This window comes from Phyllobates terribilis, unplaced genomic scaffold (genome assembly GCF_046119375.1).
Source record: "Phyllobates terribilis strain yellow unplaced genomic scaffold, ASM4611937v1 Scaffold_5__5_contigs__length_657084704, whole genome shotgun sequence".
NCBI lineage: Eukaryota > Metazoa > Chordata > Amphibia > Anura > Dendrobatidae > Phyllobates > Phyllobates terribilis.
Genome location: NW_027362765.1, coordinates 232,031,894 through 232,056,776, shown reverse-complemented (window position 1 = coordinate 232,056,776; position 24,883 = coordinate 232,031,894). Strand labels below are relative to the sequence as shown.

Sequence of the window (24,883 nt, the reverse complement as noted above, 5' to 3'; positions counted from 1 at the left end):
ACTATGATTATTAGTATAAATAAAGGGACAGCACCTATAGAGGCAGGCGCGCTCAGGGGCTTCCCAGTACTTGATTATACACTACGTGTCTGTGTATTTCTTGTTACGGGGATACCCCGACTCCAACAAGGACCCTCCATGGCTGAATGATCCTAACAAAGGCATACTGAACCAGCATGGTGGCTACCACAGCATCTTGCAGCGGCATGCTATTCCATCCGGTTTGCGATTAGTTGGACCATCATTTATTTTTCAACAGGACAATGACCCCAAACACACCTCCAGGCTGTGTAAGAGCTATTTGACCAAGAAGGAGAATGATGGGGTACTACGCAAGATGACCTGGCCTCCACAGTCACCAGACCTGAACCCAATCGAGATGGTTTGGGGTGAGCTGGAGCGCAGAGTTGCAGCGCAGAGTTGCACCACAGACTGTCCAGGAGTTGGTGGATGCTTTAGTCCAGGTCTGGGAGGAGATCCCACAGGAGACCATCCGCAACCTCATCAGGAGCATGCCCAGGCGTTGTAGGGAGGTCATACAGGCACGTGGAGGCCACACACAATACTGAGCCTCATTTTGACGTGTTTTAAGGACATTACATCAAAGTTGGATCAGCCTGTAGTGTGTTTTTCCACTTTAATTTTGGGGGTGACTCCAAACCCAGGCCTCCATTGGTTAATAAATTTGATTTCCATTGATGATTTGTGTGTGATTTTGTTGTCAGCACATTCAACTTTGTACAGAACAAAGTATTCAATGAGAATATTTCATTCATTCAGATCTATGTGTTATTTCAGTGTTCCCTTTATTTTTTTGAGCAGCGCATATATACATATATACTGTGTGGGGGAGCGGTAGCGGCGGAGGAGCGGGGCACAGGAGGCAGCAGGCGCCTGCTGCAGCCTACACTGTCCCCGCTGATAAAGAAAATGCCAATGGGCGTGGGGAGCACTGAATATTCATTCTCCTTAATAGCGGCACACAGTGTATCGGCAGCGCGGCTCCTGCTGCTGCCGGGCGATCGCGTGTGCCCACTATAAAAGGGCTTAAAGGGCATGAATATTCACCCCCTCTCCACACCCATGCATACCAGGAAAGGGATGAGGGGTTCCATGGATACCAGGATAGAGATGAGGGGTGCCATGCATACCAGGATAGGGATGAGGGGTGCCATGCTTACCAGGATAGGGATGAGGGGTGCCATGCTTACCAGGATAAGGATGGAGGGGTGCCATGCTTACCAGGATGGAGGGGTGCCATGCATATCAGGATGGAGGGGTGCCATGCATATCAGGATGGAGGGGTGCCATGCATATCAGGATGGAGGGGTGCCATGCATATCAAGATGGAGGGGTGCCATGCATATCAGGATGGAGGGGTGCCATGCATATCAGGATGGAGGGGTGCCATGCATATTAGGATGGAGGTGTGCCATGCATATCAGGATGGAGGGGTGCCATGCATATCAGGATGGAGGGGTGCCATGCATATCAGGATGGGGGGGTGCCATGCATATCAGGATGGAGGGATGCCATGCATACCAGGATGGGGATGGGGGCCAAATATAATAGGAAAGGGGGGCATATATACCAGGATGGGGGATATTATCAGAATTGGGGGACATTACCCCTATACCATTGTCAGCAGCAGACCCCCTCCCCCTTAACAGTGCATAGAGACCACATTTTTGCTTACATTTTGTTTTCTATTTTCCTCCTCTAAAACCTAGGTGCTTCTTATGGTCCAAAAAAATACGGTAATTACATCACCACTAATGTGTAGCTTCTTCTGTTTCGTGTAACGATGTTAGGTGATATGGATGATGTTGCTACTTGCAACTGTTTTTACAGATTTGCGTTGGTCTGGAGTGCAGTCAACTATTGGTTGGCGATGAATTTTGAAAAGAACTTGCAGCAGTAAGTTATGAACACAGATGTATATTACACTGCAGGTCTCCTCACAAAGGAAAATCACTGCTCACATTACATTTATAGAACTCAACCAGTTGGGGTCCTGCAGTATATATATCACGTAGGAGACATTGAATCTGCTCTATATAGATGACATAGGAGACAGAGACTACTGTATATACAACAAATAGGAATCACTGGGGCTGCTGCATATACATCACATAGGAGACTCTGGGGCTGCAGCATAAACATCACATAGGAGACACTGGGGCTGGAGCATATGCATCAAATAGGATAAGCTGGGGCATATACATCACAGGAGATGCTGGGGGCATATACATCACAGGAGATGCTGGGGGCATATACATCAGAGGAGATGTTGGGACATATACATCACAGGAGGATTGGAGACATATACATCACAGGAGGGGCTGGGGACATATAAATAACTGGAGATGTTGGGGCATATACATCACAGGAGGCGGCTGGGGTCATATACATCACAGGAGGGGGCTGGGGTCATATACATCACAGGAGATGCTGGGACATAAACATCGCAGGAGGGTCTGGTGACATATACATTACAGGAGGGCTGGAGCTGCCGCTGCAGTTGTCTTCGGTGGGACTGGAGCGCAGAGCGCCCTGACTTCGCCCGCATAGAATGTCCTGACACTGGCACACGTCAGAACGTAAGCCTTCATTGCATGCGCTGTGAGGGGAATAAAGATAATTTTCTCCTGGGCAGGTTACTAAGACTATTAACCTGCAGATTAACCCCATATCTTCAGTTTATTTGCGTTTTTTCTGGTGAAAGGATCCCTTTAATTCTGTGTATATGTGGCAATGTAGTGTGAGTGTGTTAATATACTCACCCACAGCTGTCTTCTCAAGGATCAGCACCATCCCGCTCCTCTTCTCTGGGACATTACCGAACTTCAGACTCTCTGGCTCACTCTATGCGAGAACCGGAAGTCTCTTTTACTGTGTACGTCTATGGAACCTCGCTCTAACGCTCCATAGGCTTACACTGTAAAAGATATTTCCGGGCCACAGAAAGCGCAGCGTGACCTGGAGAGTCTGCAGAGTGATGATGTCACTGAGAAGCAAAGAAGAACGGCGCTGGATCATGGAGAGAACAGCAAGCAGTAGGTGAGTATATTAATACACTCACACTAAGCTACATACACATATTTAATTAAAAAAAATATTCATGGTAGTGCTTTTTTAAGGAGCAAACAGGAAAAAATTAATAAATATCAAGCAGAAAATTGTCACATTCAAATAAACATTTTTATTTATTATTCACATAAACCTTAGGCAACTGTTAAAGCTAGGTGCTTTGATAATTTAAACTTATAAGTGCTTAGTGATAAATGTTAGAGATGAGAGGTAACTAATACGGATAGCATTCATGTTACCTGAAAGGAAGTTTTTCCTCTCTGTAAGTAATGTGCTTTGCTGACTCTGCAAGCATTAAGATGCATTTACACCTACATGTACGAGCTGATCAATGGTCATTTACTCGCCTCTTTAGAAAGGCGTCCAGAATTCTATATGCACAGAACTATCGCACAATCGTTCTGTGCACTTAGAAAATCATCCTTATTCACAGCCACAGGATGATATGCTGCTGAGAATGAGTCATTCATGCCTGCATTAAATTCATCAATCATCTGACAAATAAGCATTTTACACATTCTACAGGAGATTACCAATTATTGGCTTGTATAAGCATGCAAGCAAACAAGCTTTCTAACAAATGCTTGTTCACAATTATATGATTGCCTAAATGCATTTTTAAGTTACAGCTCTGTCAGTACAGGACTTTTTTTGCCAACTTCTCTGTGCAGGGTAATATTTTTATAAGCAAAATCTTGGGAAATTAGCACAAAAACCCATGCACAGAGAGCACAAAAGTCAGCATGCTTCTCCTGACTGTAAACGGCATTGCTGTGTCTCCTTATGGTGACAGAAAATTACATTTGCCAGAAGATAAGCAAGCCTCCACAGGGAGCAGTAATACAGACAAACCAGTGCACTGCTTTCAGTGCTCCTCGGCTAAAGCTTCCCCTGCAGCTGTACATGTTAGACAATTAAATGCATCAGCATGAGGACAATCATTTTTGGAAAAAAAAGCGAGTCTAATTGTTAAAAAAAAAATGTCAAACACAAAAAACACGTGTCTGCAATCACACATATAAAGGGTGCAGTTTTTCCAGTATACATACCCTCTCTCTGCTGACACAGCTCCCGATAATGCTGACGTAGCTTAAGGACCAGTTGTGACCGCAGAAGCTCCACTTCAGGATGTGGTGGTAGAGACTGACATGGGGGTGGTAGAAGGTGTGAAGGTGGAGGCGGATTCACCAATACATTACTCTGTATGTCCAAATCCCAATAAACACTAAAACAATGAAAAAAATGATGGGAAAAATATATTATTTCTGCTTCTTAATTTCCCCAAAACAACTAGTTGCAGGAGGAGTCTCTGCATCTCCCCATCTTCAGCAGAAACCAAAAATTGCTAACCCCAATCTCTGAACTGCTTGCAAATTGAAAATATAACAAATAATCAGGAGATTAACACTAGGTTCATTGTTCGTTGTATCCATTCTTAATGAGTCTGCCAGAGATATATCTCAAACACTTCCATCGAAAAAGAATGGAGCAGAGGTGCACACAACAACCGCCACTCTATACAGAAGGGGCTTTTCAGTGCACCATTCTTGACATCGATTGGGGTCCCAGTGTTCGAAACCCCAGTGATCAGGAAGTTATAACTTCAAATCTTGGTATAAACCCTTTAAAGGGGTCGGCCACTTTCTCTCATTATTTCAGCTTTCTTCACAAACTAACTAACGGCCATGGTGCACATTGGTACTAATGACAAAGTTAGAAGTAGCGGTAGGTGGCAGGTCCCTGAAAATTATTTCTGGGATTTAGGCCGTTAGCTTAAAGCATAGACTTCGAAGGTATTTTCTGAAATACTGCTTGTACCACATACCAAGCCAGAGAAGCAGCAGATTAAGGAGGTGAATAAGTGGCTCAGGAATTGGTGTAGGAGAAAGCGCTTTGGGTTCCTGGAGAACTGGGCCGATGTTGTAGAGAAAAATTGTAAAATCCATAAAGACATCTCTGGAGAGGGGACATATCACCGTCACATTGAATGTATGGGATTAATTATAACTAGGGAAGTGAGAAATCCTAGCCACCAAGTCTAGGATTCACATACTCCGAGGCAGAGAAGTACAATTCCCAAGGCAAGAGCTTCCTCTGTTCCAAGGAATTATTTCAGACACTCTGGAGCCAGTGGTCAGTGATTAATATTGGGGTTTGCATCAATCCAATATTTGTGGGAGATATATTTTGGCATCATGGCGAAGTAACAAACATAATGCATTCACTCACATCACCATAAGGCCGGTCGAACACCTCCGACTTAATATCGTTACATGGATGATGCTATCCATGCCATGTTTCATCTCTATAGAAAGGTAAAATCGTGATAGGAAACATGACAACAATACCTCTCCCCTGGGAACTCCAGGAGTGAAGATATACTGAAAGCTGGGGGTCTCACAATCTTCTAAAGAACTAGCACAACCCACGACCAGCCCCCCATATGAGCTCACCAAGTGGAGGTATGTTGGCTTAACCTTAATCTAATAAAAATTAGAATTTGAGATTTTGTCATTTGTCAGTTCTGGAAGACACAATACTTTGTGGTTCTGTCGGTTGCTCTAAGGAGTGATTCCCTCTGCTAAGTTCTGAGCCATTTCCGTGACACAGGTTTAGTACTTTTCTTTCGGTTATCCCTTTTATAGTATGTAATTTTATATACCATATTGTTTTGTTCCCATTTTGTAACATCTTTGTATATTTTTATAAACTCTGCTTACTTTTCCAGATTAAATACATAAAATTTAATACAGGTGCTTCTCACAAAATTAGAATAGCCTCAAAAATTTAATTTATTTCACTTCTTCAATACAAAAAGTGAAACTCATATTATATAGAGTCATTACAAAGTGATCTATTTCAAGTGTTTATTTCTGTTAATGTTGATGATTATGGCTTACAGCCAATGAAAACACAAAAGTCATTATCTCAGTAAATTAGAATACTTTATAACACCAGCTTGAAAAATGATTTTAAAATCCGAAGTGTTGGCCTTCTGAAATGTATGTTCAGTAAATGCACTTAATACTTGGTTGGGGCTCCTTTTGCATCAATTATTACATCAATGCGGCGTGGCAAGGAGGCGATCAGCCTGTGGCACTGCTGAGGTGTTATGGAAGCCCAGGTAGCTTTGATAGCAGCCTTCAGCTCGTCTGCATTGTTGGGTCTGGTGTCTCTTATCTTCCTCTTGACAATACCCCATAGATTCTCTATTGGGTTAAGGTCAGGCGAGTTTGCTAGCCAGTCAGGCACAGTGATACTGTTGTTTTTAAACCAGGTATTGGTACTTTTGGCAGTGTGGACAGGTGCCAAGTCCTGCTGGAGAATGAAATTTCCATCACCAAAAAGCTTGTCGGCAGAGGGAAGCATGAAGTGCTCTAAAATGTCCTGGTAGACGGCTGCGCTGACTTTGGTCTTGATAAAACACAGTGGACCTACACCAGCAGATGACATGGCTCCCCAAGCCATCACTGATTATGGAAACTTCACACTAGACCTCAAGCAGCTTGGATTGTGTCCACTCTTCCTCCAGACTCTGGGACCTTGATTTCCAAATGAAATGCAAAATTAACTTTCATCTGAAAACAACACCTTGGACCACTGAGCAACAGTCCAGGTCTTTTTCTCCTTGGCCCAGGTAAGATGCTTCTGGCGTTGTCTATTGGTCATGAGAGGCTTGACACAAGGAATGCGACACTTGTACCCCATGTCCTGGATATGTCTGTATGTGGTGGCTCTTGAAGCAGTGTCCCCAGCATCAGTCCACTCCTTGTGAATCTCCCCCAAATTTTTAAATGGCCTTTTCTTAACAATCCTTTCAAGGCTGCGGCTATCCCGGTTGCTTGTGCACCTTTTTCTAACACACTTTTTCCTTCCACTAAACTTTCCATTAATATGCTTGATACAGCACTCTGAGCGGCCAGCTTCTTTAGCAATGTCCTTTTGTGGCTTACCCTCCTTGTGGAGTGTGTCAATGACTGCCTTCTGGATAGCTGTCAAGTCAGCAGTCTTTCCCATGATTGTGGAGCCTACTGAACAGACTAAGAGACCTTTTTAAACACTTCGGAAGCCTTTCCAGGTGTTTTTTGTTAATTATTCTAATTTACTGAGATAATGACTTTTGTGTTTTCATTGGCTGTAATCCATAATCATCAACATTAACAGAAATAAACACTTGAAATAGATCACTCCGTTTGTAATGACTCTATATAATATATGAGTTTCACTTTTTGTATTGAAGAACTGAAATAAATTACATTTTTGATGATACTCTAGAAGCAACTGTAGCTCCGTTCCTTTTGCTCTGTAAACCACAGCCCTGAATCAATACGCTATCTCAACCAGGGCTGTGGGGTCAGTAAGCCAAACTTCTGACTCCTCAATTTCCCTGATTCCCGACTCCACAGCACTCCCTCACTACTGAGCAAGTATATAAAGTGCAGCACAGATTCATCAAAATTAAAAGCCTAGACCCCTAGATCAGGAATAGAACAGACATTAATAGGACATTTCACAAATTTCCTAAATTATGAAAAAATTTACAGTACATACAGCATTGAACAACTGTACCCAATTCATTATATATTATGTATTTTATATTGACTCCACCAAAATGGACACAGTCTCCAACTCCACAGTCCTGATCTCAACGGGTGTCCAACTGGCACAATATAAACAATTGGTGGTGACAACTACTGTGGGGAAAATAAGTATTTGATACACTACCGATTTTGCAAGTTTTCCCACCTACAAAGAATGGAGAGATCTGTAATTTTTATTGTAGGTGCATTTCAACTCAGAGACAGAATCTACAAATAAAAAACAGAAAATCACATTGTATGATTTTTAAATAATTAAATTGCATTTTATTGCATGAAATAAGTATTTGATCACCTACCAACCAGCAAGAATTCTGGCTCTCACAGACCTGTTAGTTTTTCTTTAAGAAGCTCTCCTACTCTGTATTAATTACATCTGTTTGAACTTGTTACCTGTATAAAAGACACCTGTCCACATACTCAATAAATCACACTCAATAAATCACACTTCAATCTCTCCACCATGGCCAAGACCAAAGAGCTATCTAGGTATACCAGGGACAAAATTGTAGAATTGCACAAGGCTGAGATGGGCTACAGGACAACAGGCAAGCAGCTTGGTGAGAAGGCAGCAACTGTTGGCACAATTATTAGCAAAATGGAAGAAACACAAGATGACTGTCAATCTTCCTTGGTTTGGGGCTCCATGCAGGATCTCGCCTCATGGGGTATGGATGATTCTGAGAAAGGTCAGGAATCAGCCCAGAACTACATGGGAGGACCTGGTCAATGACCTGAAGAGAGCTGGGACCACAGTCTCAAACATTACCATTAGTAACACACTACGCCGTCATGGATTAAAATACTGTAGGGCATGCAAGGTCCCCCTGCTCACGCAAGAACATGTCCAGGCCCATTTGAAGTTCGCCAATGACCACCTGGAGGACGAGGCATAGGAGAAGGTCATATGAGACCAAAATAGCACTTTTTGATATCATCTCCACTCACCGTGTTTGGAAGAAGAAGGATGAGTACAACCCCAAGAACACCTTCCCAACCATGAAGCACAGTGAGGGAAACACAATACTTTAGGGGTGCTTTTCCGCAAAGTAGACAGAAGGACTGCACCATATTGAAGGGAAGATGGATAGGGTCATGTATCGCGAGATTTTGGCCAACAACTTTGTTCCCTCAGAAAAAAGCATTGAGGATGGGTCGTGGCTTCCAGCATGACAATAACGCAAAACACACAGCCAGGGCAACAAAGAAGCATTTCAAGGTCCTGGAGTGGCCAAGCCAGTCTCCAGACCTAAACCCAATAGAAAATCTATGGAGGGAGCTGAAACTCAATGTTGTCCATGGACAGCCACGAAACTTGAAAGATCTGGAGAAGATCTGTATGTAGGAGTGGTCCAAAATCCCTGCTGCAGTGTGTGCAAACTTGGTCAAGAACTACAGGGAACGTCTAACCTCTGTAATTGCAAACAAAGGTTTCAGTACCAAATATTAAGTTCTGTTTTACTATTGTTTCAAATACTTATTTCATGCAATAAAATGCACATTAATTATGTAGAAATCATACAATGTGATTTTTCTGGATTTTTTTTTTTAAAAGATTCTGTCTCTCACAGGTGATGTGTACCTACGATAAAAATGACAGACCTCTCCATTCTTTGTAGGTGGGAAAATTTGCAAAATCAGCAGTGTATCAAATACTTACTTTCACCACTGTAGTTCATTTTGTTGTTGTGGAGTTGGCAGTGATTGTATCGGGGTATCTATATACACTGCTCAAAAAAATAAAGGGAACACTTAAACAACAGAATATAACTCCCAAGTAAATCAAACTTCTGTGAAATCAAACTGTCCACTTAGGAAGCAACACTGACTGACAATCAATTTCACATGCTGTTGTGCAAATGGAATAGACAATAAATGGAAATTATTGGCAATTATCAAGACACACTCAATAAAGGAGTGGTTCTGCAGGTGGGGACCACAGACCACATCTCAGTACCAACGCTTTCTGGCTGATGTTTTGGTCACTTTTGAATGTTGGTTGTGCTTTCACACTCGTGGTAGCATGAGACAGACTCTACAACCCACAGAAGTTGCTCAGGTAGTGCAGCTCATCCAGGATAGCATATCAATGCGAGCTGTGGCAAGAAGGTTTGCTGTGTCTGTCAGCGTAGTGTCCAGAGGCAGGAGGCGCTACCAGGAGACAGGCCAGTACACCAGGAGACGTGGAGGGGGCCGTAGGAGGGCAACAACCCAGCAGCAGGACCGTTACCTTCACCTCTCTGCAAGGAGGAACAGGAGGAGCACTGCCAGAGCCCTGCAAAGTAACCTCCAGCAGGCCACAAATGTGCATGTGTCTGCACAAACGGTTAGAAACTGAGTCCATGAGGGTGGTATGAGGGCCCGACGTCCACAGATGGGGGTTGTGCTCACAGTGCAACACCGTGCAGGATGCTTGGCATTTGCCACAGAACACCAGGACTGGCAAAGTCGCCACTGGCACCCTGTGCTCTTCACAGATGAAAGCAGGTTCACACTGAGCACATGTGACAGACGTGACAGTCTGGAGACGCCGTGGAGAGCGATCTGCTGCCAGCAACATTCTTCAGCATGACCGGTTTGGCAGTGGGTCAGTAATGGTGTGGGGTGGCATTTCTTTGGAGGGCCACACAGCCCTCTATGTGCTTGCCAGAGGTAGCCTAGCTGCCATTAGGTACCGAGATGAGATCATCAGACCTCTTGTGAGACTGCATACTGTTAGGAGTTTGTTGGTAGTCTCCAAATATAATGGAAGCGACAGAAAATATCCTTATAAAGCAAACAGATGAGGCAGCGAACCATTATTATGGGGCACTTCAACTACCCTGATATAAATTGAGGAGTAAAAACCTGCAGGTCCAGCAAAGGGAACAGGGTTTTAACAATAATGAAAAAAAATTACTTTTCACAACTGGTGCAGGACCCAACAAGAGGCGGGGACACTTCCAGACCTAATTTTAACCAATGGGTCGGACAGAATATCACACATACAGGTTGGGGGTCACTTGGGCAATACTGGTCACAAAATAATACGTTTTCACATATTCTTTAATAAGATGTATAGTACAGGGGCTACAAGGACACTAAACTTCAGGAAGCCAAATTTCCAATGGCGATATGGAGAGATGATCTTAGTGCAATAAACTGGGACAATGTTCTTGGAAAAAAAAATACACTGAGCAAAATGGACACTTTTATAAGCATCCTGAACAAGACATGTGCAAAATATTTACCCCAGGGGAATAAACAAGCGAGAAATAGGAGGAAATCACTATAGCTAAACAGAGCTGTAAGGAGTGCAATAAATGACAAAAAGAAAGCATTTAGAGAATTAAAGAAGAAGGTAGTGACAAGGTATTAAATAATTATAGAAAAAAACTGTGTAAAGAGCAAATCAAGGCAGCAAAAAATGAGACAGAAAGGCTCATTGCAACAGAAGGTAAAAATAATCCTAAATTATTCTTCAACTACATAAACACAATTAGTGTTGGCAACCTCAAAAATAGTCTAGGTGAAATGGTAGTAGAGGATGAGGGAAAGGCCAATCTGCTAAACGCCTTTTTGTCTGCAGTATTTATACAAGAAAATCCCATGACACATGACATGATCAGGGATACTAGAACACTAAATGTCACCTGCTTAACCCAGCAGGGAGTACGCCGCCACCACTAAATCACTATAGTAGACAAAGCCCAGGCCCGGGTGGCAACTCCCATGTCCTCCGAGTACTGCAGGAATTAAGTAGAGTGATAGACAAACCATTATTTTTAATATTCACAGACTCAATAATAACAGGGTCTTTACCATAGGACTGGTGCATAGCAAGTGTGGTACCAATATTCAAAAAGGGGACAAAACCTAAGCTTGAAAATTATAGACCAGTAACTTTAACTTCTACTGTGGGTAAAATCCTTGAGGGTTTCCTAAGAGATGCTATCCTGGGGTATCTCGAAATGAATAACCTCATGACCCAGCATAAACATGGATTTATGAAGGATCGGTTCTGTCAAACTAATCTGATCAGCTTCTAAGAGGAGGTAAGTTCCAGATCAGATCACAAAAACTCTGTGGATGTTGTCTACATGGACTTTTCAAGTGTTTGATACGGTGACACAAAAAGTTGGTACATAAAATTAGAGTAATGGGACTAAGGGAAAATATGTGTAACTGGGTTAATAATTGGCTCAGTGATAGGAAAAAAAAGGGTAGTTATTAATGGAACACTCTCGGATTGGGTCACAGTTAACAGTGGGGTATCACATGGGTCAGTAATGGGCCCTCTTTTTCACATATTTATTAATGACCTTGTAGAGGCCATACAGTAGAATTTCAATATTTGCAGATGACACTAAACTCTGCAGGGTAATCAACACAGAGGAGGGCAATTTAATGTTACAGATGGACTTATGTTAGCTGGAGGCTTGGGCTGAGAAACAGCAATTGAACTTTAATGTAGATAAATGTAAGGTCATGCACTTGGGTAGAGGAAATAAAATGTATAATTATGTACTAAATTGTAAAACATTGGGTAACACTAACTGAAAAAGACTTGGGCATATGGATGGACAGCAAACTCAACTTTAGTGAAAAGTGCCAGACAGCTGCTGCCAAGGAAAATAAAATAATGGGATGCATTAAAAGAGGCATAGATGCTAATGACGAGAACATATTTTTGCCTCTATTCATGTCACTAAAGCGGCCACACAGAGTACTGTGTACAATTTTGGTCTCCAGTGTATAAGGACATAACTGAACTTGAACGGGTGCAGAGAAGAGCAACCAAAGTTATTAAGAGAATGGGTGGACTGCGGTACCAAGACAGGTCATTAAACTTGGGGTTATTCATTTTGAAAAAACAAAAGCTTAGGGGAGCTCTTATTACAATGTATAAATATATGAAAGAAAACTAGAGAACTTTCTAATGATCTTTTCACACCTAGGGCTGCAATAGTGACAAAAGGGCATCTTCTATGTCTAGAGGACAGAAGGCTTAATCATCATCACAGATGCAGACTTTTTACTGTGAGAGCAGTGAGATTATGTAACTCTCACTACAAAAGTTCAAGGAGGGTCCTGGATAACTTTCAAGAAAAATATAGTATTAACCTCTTTACAACACAAGGTGGTTTGCACGTTAATGACCAGGCCAATTTTTACAATTCTGACCACTGTCACTTTATGAGGTAATTACTCTGGAACGCTTCAACGGATTCCCCTGATTCTGAGATTGTTTCTTCGTGACATATTGTACTTCATGATTGTGGTAAAATTTCTTCGATATGACTTGCGTTTATTTGTGAAAAAAATGGAAATTTGGCCAAAATTTTGAAAATTTTGCAATTTTCAAAATTTTAATTTTTATGCCCTTAAATCAGAGAGATATGTCACACAAAGTAGTTAATAAATAACATTTCCCACATGTCTACTTTACATCAGCACAATTTTGGAACCAACATTTTTTTTATTAGGGAGCTATAAGGGTTAAAAGTTGACCAGCGATTTCTCATTTTTCCAACAAAATTTACAAAACCATTTTTTTAAGGACCACATCATATTTGAAGTCACTTTGAGGGGTCTTTATGACAGAAAATACCCAAAAGTGACACCATTGTAAAAACTGCACCCCTAAAGGTGCTCAAAACCACATTCAAGAACTTTATTAACCTTTCAGGTGCTTCACAGGAATTTTTGGAATGTGGAAGAAAAAAATTAACATTTAACTTTTTTCACAAAAATGTTACTTTAGACCCAATTTTTTTTATTTTCGCAGGGGTAACAGGAAAAAATGGACCCCAAAATGTGTTGTGAAATTTCCCCTGGGCACGCAGATACCCCATATATGGGGAAAAAACACTGTTTGGGCGCACGGCAGGGTTCGGAAGGGAAGGAGCGCCATTTGACTTTTTGAATGTAAAATTTGCTTGAATAATTAGCGGACGCCATGTTGCATTTGGGGAGCCCCTGATGTGCCTAAACAGTGGAAACCCCCCACAAGTGACACCATTTTGGAAACTAGATCCCTCAGGGAACTTATCTAGATGTGTGGTGAGCACCATAAATCCCCAGGTGCTTCACAGAAGTTTATAACATTGAGCCGTAAAAATAAAATTTTCACATTTTTCCCACAAAAATGTTTTTCAGCCCCCACTTTTGCATTTTCATAAGGGTAACAGGAGAAATTGCACCATGCAGTTTGTTGTGCAATTCTCCTGAGTAAGCAGATACCCCATATGTGGGGGAAAACCACGGTTTGAGCGCACGGCAGGGTTCGGAAGGGAAGGAGCGCCATTTGACTTTTTGATTGTAAAATTTGCTTGAATAATTAGCGGACGCCATGTTGCATTTGGGGAGCCCCTGATGTGCCTAAACAGTGGAAACCCCACAAAAGTGACACCATTTTAGAAACTATACCCCTCAAGGATTTTATCAAGGGGTATAGTGAACATTTTGAACCCAGAGGTACGACACAGAATTTGATAACATTAGGTCATCATATTGAATAAGTTGTCATTAGTCTTGAGCGCAAGTGCTCGCTACTTGAGTTTGCATCGGGTACTCAGGTATGCACCATGTATCAAGGGTGCTCGAGTAGGTATGCACCATGTATCAAGGGTGCTCGAGAGACATGCTCGAGTCCCCGCTCGCATGTTTCATGGTTATTAGACACCCCCATGCGGGGATCTCTCGTGCATGGCAGGCAATCCCCGCGAGTTTTTTTGGGCTGAGAAGCATATGGGGCGGAGACTCGAGCAACCGATGCAAACTCAAATAACGAGCACTTGCGCTCAACACTAGTTGCCATATCGTCATCTTTTTTTGTCTTTTTTTTTTTTACTTTTGAAAAAAAAAAAAAAACCCTAACCCTAACCCCAACCCCAACCCCAACCCCAGCCCTAGCGTTTATTTTTTTACGCCGTTCCTAGTGCAGTAAAAGTGATTAGACGACTTTATTCTTCGGGTCGGTGCAACTACAGAGATACCTGAATCATATCGGGTTTTTATGATTTACAGCTGTCACACACTAAAAGACGCATTTTTTTTGTAAAATCTAGTTTTTGCATCGCCATATTTTGAGAGCTATAATTTTTCCATATTTTGGTCGACAGAGTCATGTGACAGCTTGTTTTTTGCGGGATGAGTTGACGTTGTTATTGGTGCCATTTTCAGGCACGTGACATTTTTTGATCGCTTTCAATTCCAATTTTTGGGAGGCAGAATAAACCAAAACCAACAATTCAAGAATTGTGTTTTTTTAAAAAAAAAATTTATGCTGTTCCGCGTGTGGTAAAATTGATAAGGTAGCTTTATTCTTCGGGTCAGTACGTTTACAGCGGTACCACATTTATATCGTTTTTCTATGTTTTGGCGCTTTTACACAATAAAAGCTATTTTATATAAAAAAAAAATTTTTTGCATCGCTTTATTCTGAGAGTTATAACTTTTTTATTTTTCGGCTGATGGAGCTGTATGGCGGCTTGTTTTTTGCGGGACAAGATGACGTTTTCAGCGATACCATTTTTATTTATATTCGTCTTTTTGATCGCGTGTTATTCCATTTTTTGTTTGGCAGTATGATGATAAAGCATTGTTTTTTGCTTCGTTTTTTATTTTTTACCGTGTTCACTGAAGGGGTTAACTAGTGGGACAATTTTATAGGTCAGGTCGTTCCGGACGCGGCGATACCAAATATGTGTACTTTTATTGTTTGTTTGTTTTTTTTCTCATAATAATATTTATTGATGGGTTCATTATATTTTTTATTTTTGGTGGACTATTTTTTTTAAATATTTTTACAAAAAATTCTTTTTATTTTTTTTTTTCACTTTCTGACAGTTTTTTTATTTTTATACTTTGTCCCACTATGGGACTTTCACTTTTTTTATTCTGATCGCCTGCATAGCATAGGGATGGAGCACCATCCCTGTGCCATGCAGGCTGTCAGCGCTGCACAGTGAGAAGATAGTTTGGTCATGCACTGCGCATGACCAAAAAATCTTCCCGCTGTCTGGTGACCTGGATGTTGTCATGACGACATCAGGTCGTCATGGCAAAATCCGGGAAGCCGCGGCAGACAGCGCTGGAGGCCGGAAGAGGAGGTGAGTATTGCGATCACCTCCCCTTAGCCACCGCAATGCTGCGATCGACTTCGATTGCAGGATTGCGGGGGTTAATGTGCCGGGAGAGGTGCGGGACCGCTCCCTGCACATAGTACAGGGTGTCAGCTGTGACAATCAGCTGACACCCGGCGGTGATCGTGCCCGCACAGCCTGTGTGCGAGCGCGATTGCCATGACGTATTAATATGGGTCAGGCTCTTAAAGCCCAGGGCACAGACGCGTATTAATACGTCATGGGCTTAAAGGTTATGGGTACTAGATTCTGTGATAGGATGTTGATCCAAGGAACTAGTGTGATTGGCGTATTTGGAATCAAGAAGAAATTTTTCCCTTAATATGGAGCTACTAGAATCTGCCCCCTGGGTTTTTTGCCTTCCTCTGGAACAACAAATTGGGCTATAGGTTGAACTTGATGGACGTAAGTCTACCTTCAACCATAAAAACTATGACATCAGTACTTCTGTCCATAAAATGGTTTAACCCAATACTGAATATTTACGGAGTCTCCTGCATTCTAGCAGGAACAAGTCCTATCCCCAGCTGTCATGTGCACTCAGGGACCCAGGGGAGAAGATGTGTAGTACTTCTGTCTTCTATTTTACCAGCTATGCAGCACTCATTAATCGTTATGTAATGTATTGAACCATGAACAAGTAATTCAGTGAACTTAGTACATCTCCCCTATTTCGTCCATAGTCTTCACAATATCCATATTAATGATTCCTTAAAACTTTATAAACTTTTATTCTACCTACACATTATTTCCTAAAAATGTAACTTACTCTGTAGCTTTTATCAGATTTGCAAATTGCTTTTCTTCCAAAGATACCCCAGGGACAGCTGGAGTACATGACACGGTTGGCGTGGTTACAGGAGTAGTCTCCATCTAGACAAGTAAAAGATAAGGTCAATCTCAATGAAACCTAAAGAAAGCTTTTTCACACCGCACAACATAAGTAGGAATTACTAACTTTGAGCTTTTTTGGGACATCGGTAACTGCTGAATCCTCTGAAAATCTCCTCTTTGTGGGTTTCGTATCCTTGGGCGTTGTGGGCATTCCTCCTTCTGCAGGCACCGGTGCTGCATTAAGGCCAAGAGGATCCGACTGTCAGCAAAGACAAAACATTGTGTTTGATGAAGACTCTTCAGTGACGCAGGTGTACAATTCAATACATACATCTCATTATAGTAAGGCTGCTCTTTTAATGACGCTATTCCAGTGGCTCCTGATGCTTCTTGAATATTAAATACAAAATGCAAACAGGTTTTAAACACCAGCAATGTAAAAAAAAGAAACTGCAAAAACAATCCATACATGAAATACTAACCCTTACATAGCAGATGCTCTGTAGTATAGATAACACATGTAGGCTTGCCCACAAGACACTCCCAGCTATAAAAGCTTTATAATCTGTCCTTACAAGTTGACAATGCATTGTGTTCAACTCACGTGTGCTTTAACTAGAACTTGCTCAAATATATGCATGTGTATTATGCATTCACAAAAATACTAAGGCCACATTCAGACATGGCAGATTTTTTGTGGACTTTTTGGTGTAGATTCTGTACCAAAAGTCCATTACGAAATCACATTACATAATTTAGAGAACGATTTTGGTGCAAATATTCAGCTCCATGGAAGTTGTAATAAACTTGCAGCGGTTGTCACCTTTAGCATGAATTCAGAACGCAGATTTAGGTGCAGACATTTCTACAATTGGAAATCAGTTCCAGTCATCCAAATTGGGTTGTTTTGGCAAGAGGCACATGGATGTCTTTAAGCCCTTATTTACATGAATGAAGAACATCCTTTGGGAACTTTTGAGTTAATAACTGTCCTCTTGTAAGGATCCTCATCTCTTAGCCAGAGTTATGATCCATTATAAGGAGCCTCTCTTCTTCTGAAGGACCTGGCCTGCATTACACAGACAAACCGGTGACTTGAATGAGCACTATGTCATTTACTCAGTGGTAGCGCTAAATGTTTACCGTCACATTCCACCACCGCAGAAAACAGCTGATCGTTGAGGGTCTATGCAGGAGCAGGATGGCATGGTCAGCTTATTGTTAAGGGAAAAATCTAACTAGTAGGGATTGTCCCTAGAGGAGAATTCATTTTTTTATACAGAAAAGGTAAAGAAACTGAACCAGAAGTGACGTATTATAACTCGCCTGAAAACTGGAAGATGACAGGTTCATAACAAGCACCAAATTGTGATTATTCATGACAAAATGATCTTATTGTGGTATACAAATCCCAAAGCTTCAGCAAGCACAGAGTGGCCCTAAAGGTAGAGAATTTAGGTTCCATGAAGCAAACTGTATTGTGTAATATTTATTTCTACTTACAGTACAGACCAAAAGTTTGGACACACCTTCTCATTGAAAGATTTTTTCTGTATTTTCATGACTATGAAAATTATACATTCACACTGAAGGCATCAAAACTATGAATTAACACATGTGGAATTATATACTTAACAAGAAAGTGTGAAATAACTGAAAATATGTCTTATATTCTAGGTTCTTCAAAGTAGCCACCTTTTGCTTTGATGACTGCTTTGCACACTCTTGGCATTCTCTTGATGAGCTTCAAGAGGTAGTCACCGGAAATGGTTTTCACTTCACAGGTGTGCCCTGTCAGGTTTAATAAGTGGGATTTCTTGCCTTATAAATGGGGTTGGGACCATCAGTTGTGTTGTGCAGAAGTCAGGTGGATACACAGCTGATAGTCCTACTGAATAGACTGTTAGAATTTGTATTATGGCAAGAAAAAAGCAGCTAAGTAAAGAAAAACGAGTGGCCATCATTACTTTAAGAAATGAAGGTCAGTCAGTCCGAAAAATTGGGCAAACTTTGAAAGTGTCCCCAAGTGCAGTTGCAAAAACCATCAAGCGCTACAAAGAAACCGGCTCACATGAGGACCGCCCCAGGAAAGGAAGACCAAGAGTCACCTCTGCTTCTGAGGATAAGTTTATCCGAGTCACCAGCCTCAGAAATCGCTGGTTAACAGCAGCTCAGATGAGAGACCAGGTCAATGCCACACAGAGTTCTAGCAGCAGACAAATCTCTACAACAACTGTTAAGAGGAGACTTTGTGCAGCAGGCCTTCATGGTAAAATAGCTGCTAGGAAACCACTGCTAAGGACAGGCAACAAGCAGAAGAGACTTGTTTGGGCTAAACAACACAAGGAATGGACATTAGACCAGTGGAAATCTGTGCTTTGGTCTGATGAGTCCAAATTTGAGATCTTTGGTTCCAGCCACCGTGTCTTTGTGCGACGCAGTAAAGGTGAACGGATGGAGTCTACATGCCTGGTTCCCACCATGAAGCATGGAGGAGGAGGTGTGATGGTGTGGGGGTGCTTTGCTGGTGACACTGTTGGGGATTTATTTAAAATTGAAGGCATACTGAACCAGCATGGGTACCACAGCATCTTGCAACGGCATGCTATTCCATCCGGTTTGCGTTTAGTTGGACCATCATTTATTTTTCAACAGGACAATGACCCCAAACACACCTCCAGGTTGCATAAGGGCTATTTGACCAAGCAGAATAGTGATGGGGTGCTACGCCAGATGACCTGGCCTCCACAGTCACTAGACCTGAACCCAATCGAGATGGTTTGGGGTGAGCTGGACCACAGAGTGAAGGCAAAAGGGCCAACAAGTGCTAAGCATCTCTGGGAACTCCTTCAAGATTGTTGGAAGACCATTTCCGGTGACTACCTCTTGAAGCTCATCAAGAGAATGCCAAGAGTGTGCAAAGTAGTCATCAAAGCAAAAGGTGGCTACTTTGAAGAACCTAGAATATAAGACATATTTTTAGTTGTTTCACACTTTCTTGTTAAGTATATAATTCCACATGTGTTAATTAATAGTTTTGATGCCTTCAGTGTGAATGTACAATTTTCATAGGAATACAGAAAAATCTTTAAATGAGAAGGTGTGTCCAAACGTTTGGTCTGTACTGTATATCTATAGCTCTACCTTGTGGCAGGACCTCTATGACAAGCAGTATAGATGCTTATTAGACACATGTATTGGCATAATAAGAAATCTTCTTTAGAGAGGCACTTAACCTAAAGACAAGCTTATCGATTCGCTGTAATCCATGTGACATGTACATGCCCATACCGGGTAAGCTGAGTCAGTATGTATGGGCGAGCAGCTGCTGACAGGTCCACTTTAAATAATGTTTAAAGAAGATTCTTGTAGTTCAGTTGATCTCATGTGTTTCATAGTTTAGTTGTCTAGCAGCATCATACCATAACTCAGCAAAGATACTGGGTTTACAAAATGCTGCTTTCAGGGCGGTAGTGTGCCTTGTCGCAATGTGGGTACATTTTAGCATCTGTATTACATGCAGAGATCCCACCTGGCCACAGGCTTTTTAACTCCTTTCATTATTGGAATCTATGCTTTGAAGCTGTTAACTTCCATACACTTGTCATCAGACCATGATTTGTGTCCGTACTATAGCTGCTAATATGCACCCATATTATGGACATCTGAATGAAGTCTAACTGCAAGCTTCAAGTTCAGGTGAAGCACATGATTTTAGCAGAGGAAAATCACCATATCACATCTGGCCTTGTACACATAATGGCCCAAAAAAATCATTAAAATGAAAAAAGTTTCTCATCTAGGGCCGGAGGTTACGGCTCGAATTTAAAGGGAATCTGTCAGCAGGTTTTTGCCATTTAATCTGAGAGCAGCATAATGTAGAGCAGGAGAGCCTGAATCCAGCAATGTCATTTATTAGTCTGTGTGTTGTAGTTTCAATGCAATTAGCATTTTATCAGCAGGAAGATAAGACTACAGGACTAGGTCTCATGTGCATCCCAGACCAGCTAATATGTGGGACCCCCACTGCCACCACTGAGCAGCAATGAAAAATAGTATACAGCACTCTTTTGATTATTGTTCTTGGTGCACAAGTAGGGCATCGAACCCATACATAGTACTGAAAAAATAACTTGGCACTCAATGTAGAATAAAGTTCCGCTTTATTCGTGCATTCATTAGTATGTTAAACATTTTCCGTCTGTCTCAGAAATAGACCTTCATCAGAACTGAATGCTGCTGTGTAGGAACCCCCAGAAAAAAATTGCGCCTGTGGGTGCTTCCCACAGCGACGCACGTCGCACCCACAGGCGCAATTTTTTCTGGGGGTTCCTACACAACAGCATTCAGTTCTGATGAAGGTCTATTTCTGAGACCGAAAACGTTTAATGTACAAATGAATGCACAAATAAAAGCGGAACTTTATTCTACATTGAGTGCCAAGTTATTTTTTCTGTACCACTAAGTAGCAGTTTGCCCACATTGGAAAGGGTACACTGGAAGCTGCCAGTCAGGGGTGTGGGCCAGGTTATATACAGCTTAACTCTGCTACATCTCCAGCAGACAAAGGAGGTATTCTATGAAAACTACACCAAGCAGCCCAGTAAGTGATACATCCCTGGAATCAGGCTTTCTTGCCCTATGTTATGCCGCTCTCAGATTACATAGCAAAAAAACTGCTGACAGACTCCCTTTAATCCCTTTTTTACTTGCAATGTCTGGTCCCGCATCACTTCTTGTTTACTTAGGTACATAATGGATTCAGGGATGTCACAATAAACCTAGCTATGATATTTGTTAAGCAGGATGAATTTTCATATAAATTTTTTCAGACAGCTTTAGATTAACGTATCTCAAAAAAACAAACTTTTACAGAGTAGGTCATTGTGTTTGTGATGATAGTAATTTTGTGTATTTTTTTCCTCATAATTTTTGTTTAGTTTTTGATATTTCTTTTTCAAACACTATATTTGTCTTTCACTGTAAAATCAGCTGGCGCTGTGGACAATGTTGACAACAGCATCTGAGGGATTAGGCTGTGTGCCCACGATGCATTTTTTAAGCGTTTCCGCAGCGGCAAAAGCGCTGCAGAAAAGCTTAAAAAACGCATGGTAGAAGGCCTGCCATGTTCCCCAATGATAATCCGCATGTGCTGTGCACATGCTGCGGAAATTTCCGCTGCGGATAATCATCGCGGAAAAAAACACAGCACTGCCAATTATTTTGCGGAAGCGCTGCGTTTTCTCCGCCATTGACTTGCATTAGAACACATGGATTACGCATCACTGTATATGTAGATGCGCATTCCATGCGTTCTAATGTGCGGATGGTACCCAGGTCTAGAGGAGAGGAGAGTCTCCTCCGGACCTGGGTACCATAGAAAACTGTAAAAAAAAAAAAAGAATAAAATGAAAAATAAATATATACTTACCTTCTGACGGCCCGCGCTGCGCTCCTCCTCGCATGCCGGCAGTTCGCGATGGAATGAAGGACCTGCGCTGATGTCATAGTCATGTGACGGGTCACGCGACGCTGACGTCGGCAGGTCCTTCAGTGTACCGCTGCCGGCAAGGGAGAATGGAGGGAAGCAGGACACCGGGGGCCATCAGAGGGTAAGTATATATTTATTTTTTTATTTTTAAACATTCTTTCGGTCACAGTATATAAATCCATGCCATTTGCATGGATTTATATAGTGTGACCAAGTTGACAAGCACTTTCCAAGTGATGCTAAAATCGCTTGGAAAGCGCTTGTCAACCCGCATGCTGAAATGCAAGTGAAGAACGCTTCACTTCCGCATGTCCCTGGCAGGAAAACGCATGTACAATCCGCATGTACAATCCGCATGCGTTTTTTTCTGCCAGGGAGATGCAGAAACGCTCAGGAAAAAATCCTGCGCATTTCTGCATCGTGGGCACATAGCCTTAAAGAGTACTTCCCAAGATGACCTCCTCTCCTCCACACTTATTCGTTCCTCACGCAATCGCCTCGAAGACTTCTCTTGAATATCCCCTGTCCTATGGAATTCTGTGCCTCAACACGTCAGATTATCCGCCACACATGGATCCTTCAGACAGAACCTGAAAACCCATCTCTTCAAACAAGCTTACAGCCTGCCATGACCTTGCTGCCACCTCAACAACACCAGAGCTACTGCAACCCCCCCAACCTACTGTCTCCTCCACTGTTCCTGTAGAATGTAAGCCCGTAAGGGCAGGGTCCTCTTCCCTCTGTACCAGTCTATCATTGTTAGTTTGTTTACTGTAAGTGATATCTGTATCTGGTATGTAACCCCTTCTCATGTACAGCACCATGGAATCAATGGAGCTATATATATATATAAATAATAATAATAATACTTATTACCAGAGTGGGGCTGTACTTTGTATTTAAGCAGAGAGTGGGCAGCCCCAAACTGATGAGTTTTCAAAATAACACTCATTAGAAAATGTGGCCAGAAGTGTCCTCAATGCTCAACTAAAGGACCCAACTTTCCAGCAAAAGTCGGGTCAGAACTTCTGGCTTGTGAGATCCAGACATGCAGAGCAGGATCCCATAACCCTCTGTGGCCATCCTTACTGTGAAAGAGTGAAATCTCGCATGTTATTACTCTTTGCACAAATCCAGTGCTGCTGCTTGGTTTATTAAGCTTTTACCGGAAGCTGGCAGCTATAATCATGTTACCACAATGCTGGTTTAGTTCACAAAGCAAGATCTTGCAATAACACAAAAAATCTCACTCATTCACAATGAGGCAGGCAGCGAAGGGTTGTGGGATCAGACTACACAGACGTCCAAATCTGAAGGCTGATAGAAATTTGGCTCCTTTGGGAGAACATTTTTCTAGCTACTTTTTCTAATCAGAGTCGAGCAGCCCCAGATAAGTGATAGGTACTCTTTAAAGGCCCCGTCACACATAACGAGATCGCTAGCGAGATCGCTGATGAGTCACGGTTTGGTGACGCAATAGCGATCTCGCTAGCGATCTCGTTATGTCTGACAGGTAGCAACGATCAGGCCCCTGCTGTGAGATCGCTGATCGTTACAAAGCTTCCTGGACCATTCCTGGGTCGTTGCGCTCCCGCTGGGCAGTGTGCATCGCTGTATTTGACACCTTGTCAACGACCTCGCTAGCAATTCAGAACTGAGACACATTGAGGTGCATAAATTGGACTTTTCTGCGTTCATCGTCCCCGATTGGTGGTCGCTACTGCATCCTTGTTTTTTCAGATCCCACCAGCGTTCTCCGGCTGTGACTCCACTTTGAACAAATCAGACATTTTTAGCGAAGTAGGTATTGTTTGGGGTCTCAAATGAGTTTCCATTTTTAATTCATTTATAGGACATCTACCAATTATCTGCTATCATTGCTCTTCAGGGAGGGAGGGCTTGGCTTCTATCTGTATATATATGCTTTTGCATGGGCAGATATTTTAGGGGTCTCATGCACACACACCCACACAGCACGTTTTCTGACACGCTGTCGTGGCCAACCGCTTCAGAGTTTTTCATACGCCAATTAACATGAAGCTTAAATCAATAGACTCTGTTCTTTTGGCCTGTTGCACGCTTCAAAACTTTCTTCGTCGACGTGATGCAATTATGTACTGTCCGCCTGGCTTTGTGGACTCTGTGGACCGAGCCAATGGGGAAGTGGAGCTCGGTGAATAGCGTGCAAACGATCCTGCAATTGCAGGCCTTCAACCAGTGGGACATGGCAGAAACACCCATGATGCGAAGACCTGCCGCGACAACTGCTGCCAGTATTTTAACGGTCCTGGTACCCCGTCACACATAACGAGATCGCTATTGAAGCCAAGCCCTCCCTCCCTGAAGAGCAATGATAGCAGATAATTGGTAGATGTCCTATAAATGAATTAAAAATGGAAACTCATTTAAGACCCCAAACAATACCTACTTCGCTAAAGATGTCTAATTTGTTCAAAGTGGAGTCACAGCCGGAGAACGCTGGTGGGATCTGAAAAAACAAGGATGCAGTAGCGACCACCAATCGGGGACGATGAACGCAGAAAAGTCCAATTTATGCACCTCAATGTGTCTCAGTTCTGAATTGCTAGCGAGGTCGTTGACAAGGTGTCAAATACAGCGATGCACACTGCCCAGCGGGAGCGCAACGACCCAGGAATGGTCCAGGAAGCTTTGTAACGATCAGCGATCTCACAGCAGGGGCCTGATCGTTGCTACCTGTCAGACATAACGAGATCGCTAGCGAG

General features: G+C 42.3%; 1 protein-coding gene across 2 annotated transcripts in view; it reads right to left on the bottom strand.

Moving 5' to 3' along the window:
* Nucleotides 1–24,883, bottom strand: part of PCIF1 (phosphorylated CTD interacting factor 1) — a 93,314-nt gene that overhangs the window by 49,623 nt on the left and 18,808 nt on the right. For both annotated transcript variants that reach the window (XM_073683904.1, XM_073683905.1), the window contains exons 4-6: nt 16,773–16,907; nt 16,584–16,687; nt 4,140–4,315 (exon numbers count right to left, since the gene is read on the bottom strand). In XM_073683904.1, the coding sequence (XP_073540005.1) occupies nt 4,140–4,315; nt 16,584–16,687; nt 16,773–16,907 (415 nt within the window). The remainder of the gene's footprint in view (nt 1–4,139; nt 4,316–16,583; nt 16,688–16,772; nt 16,908–24,883) is intronic.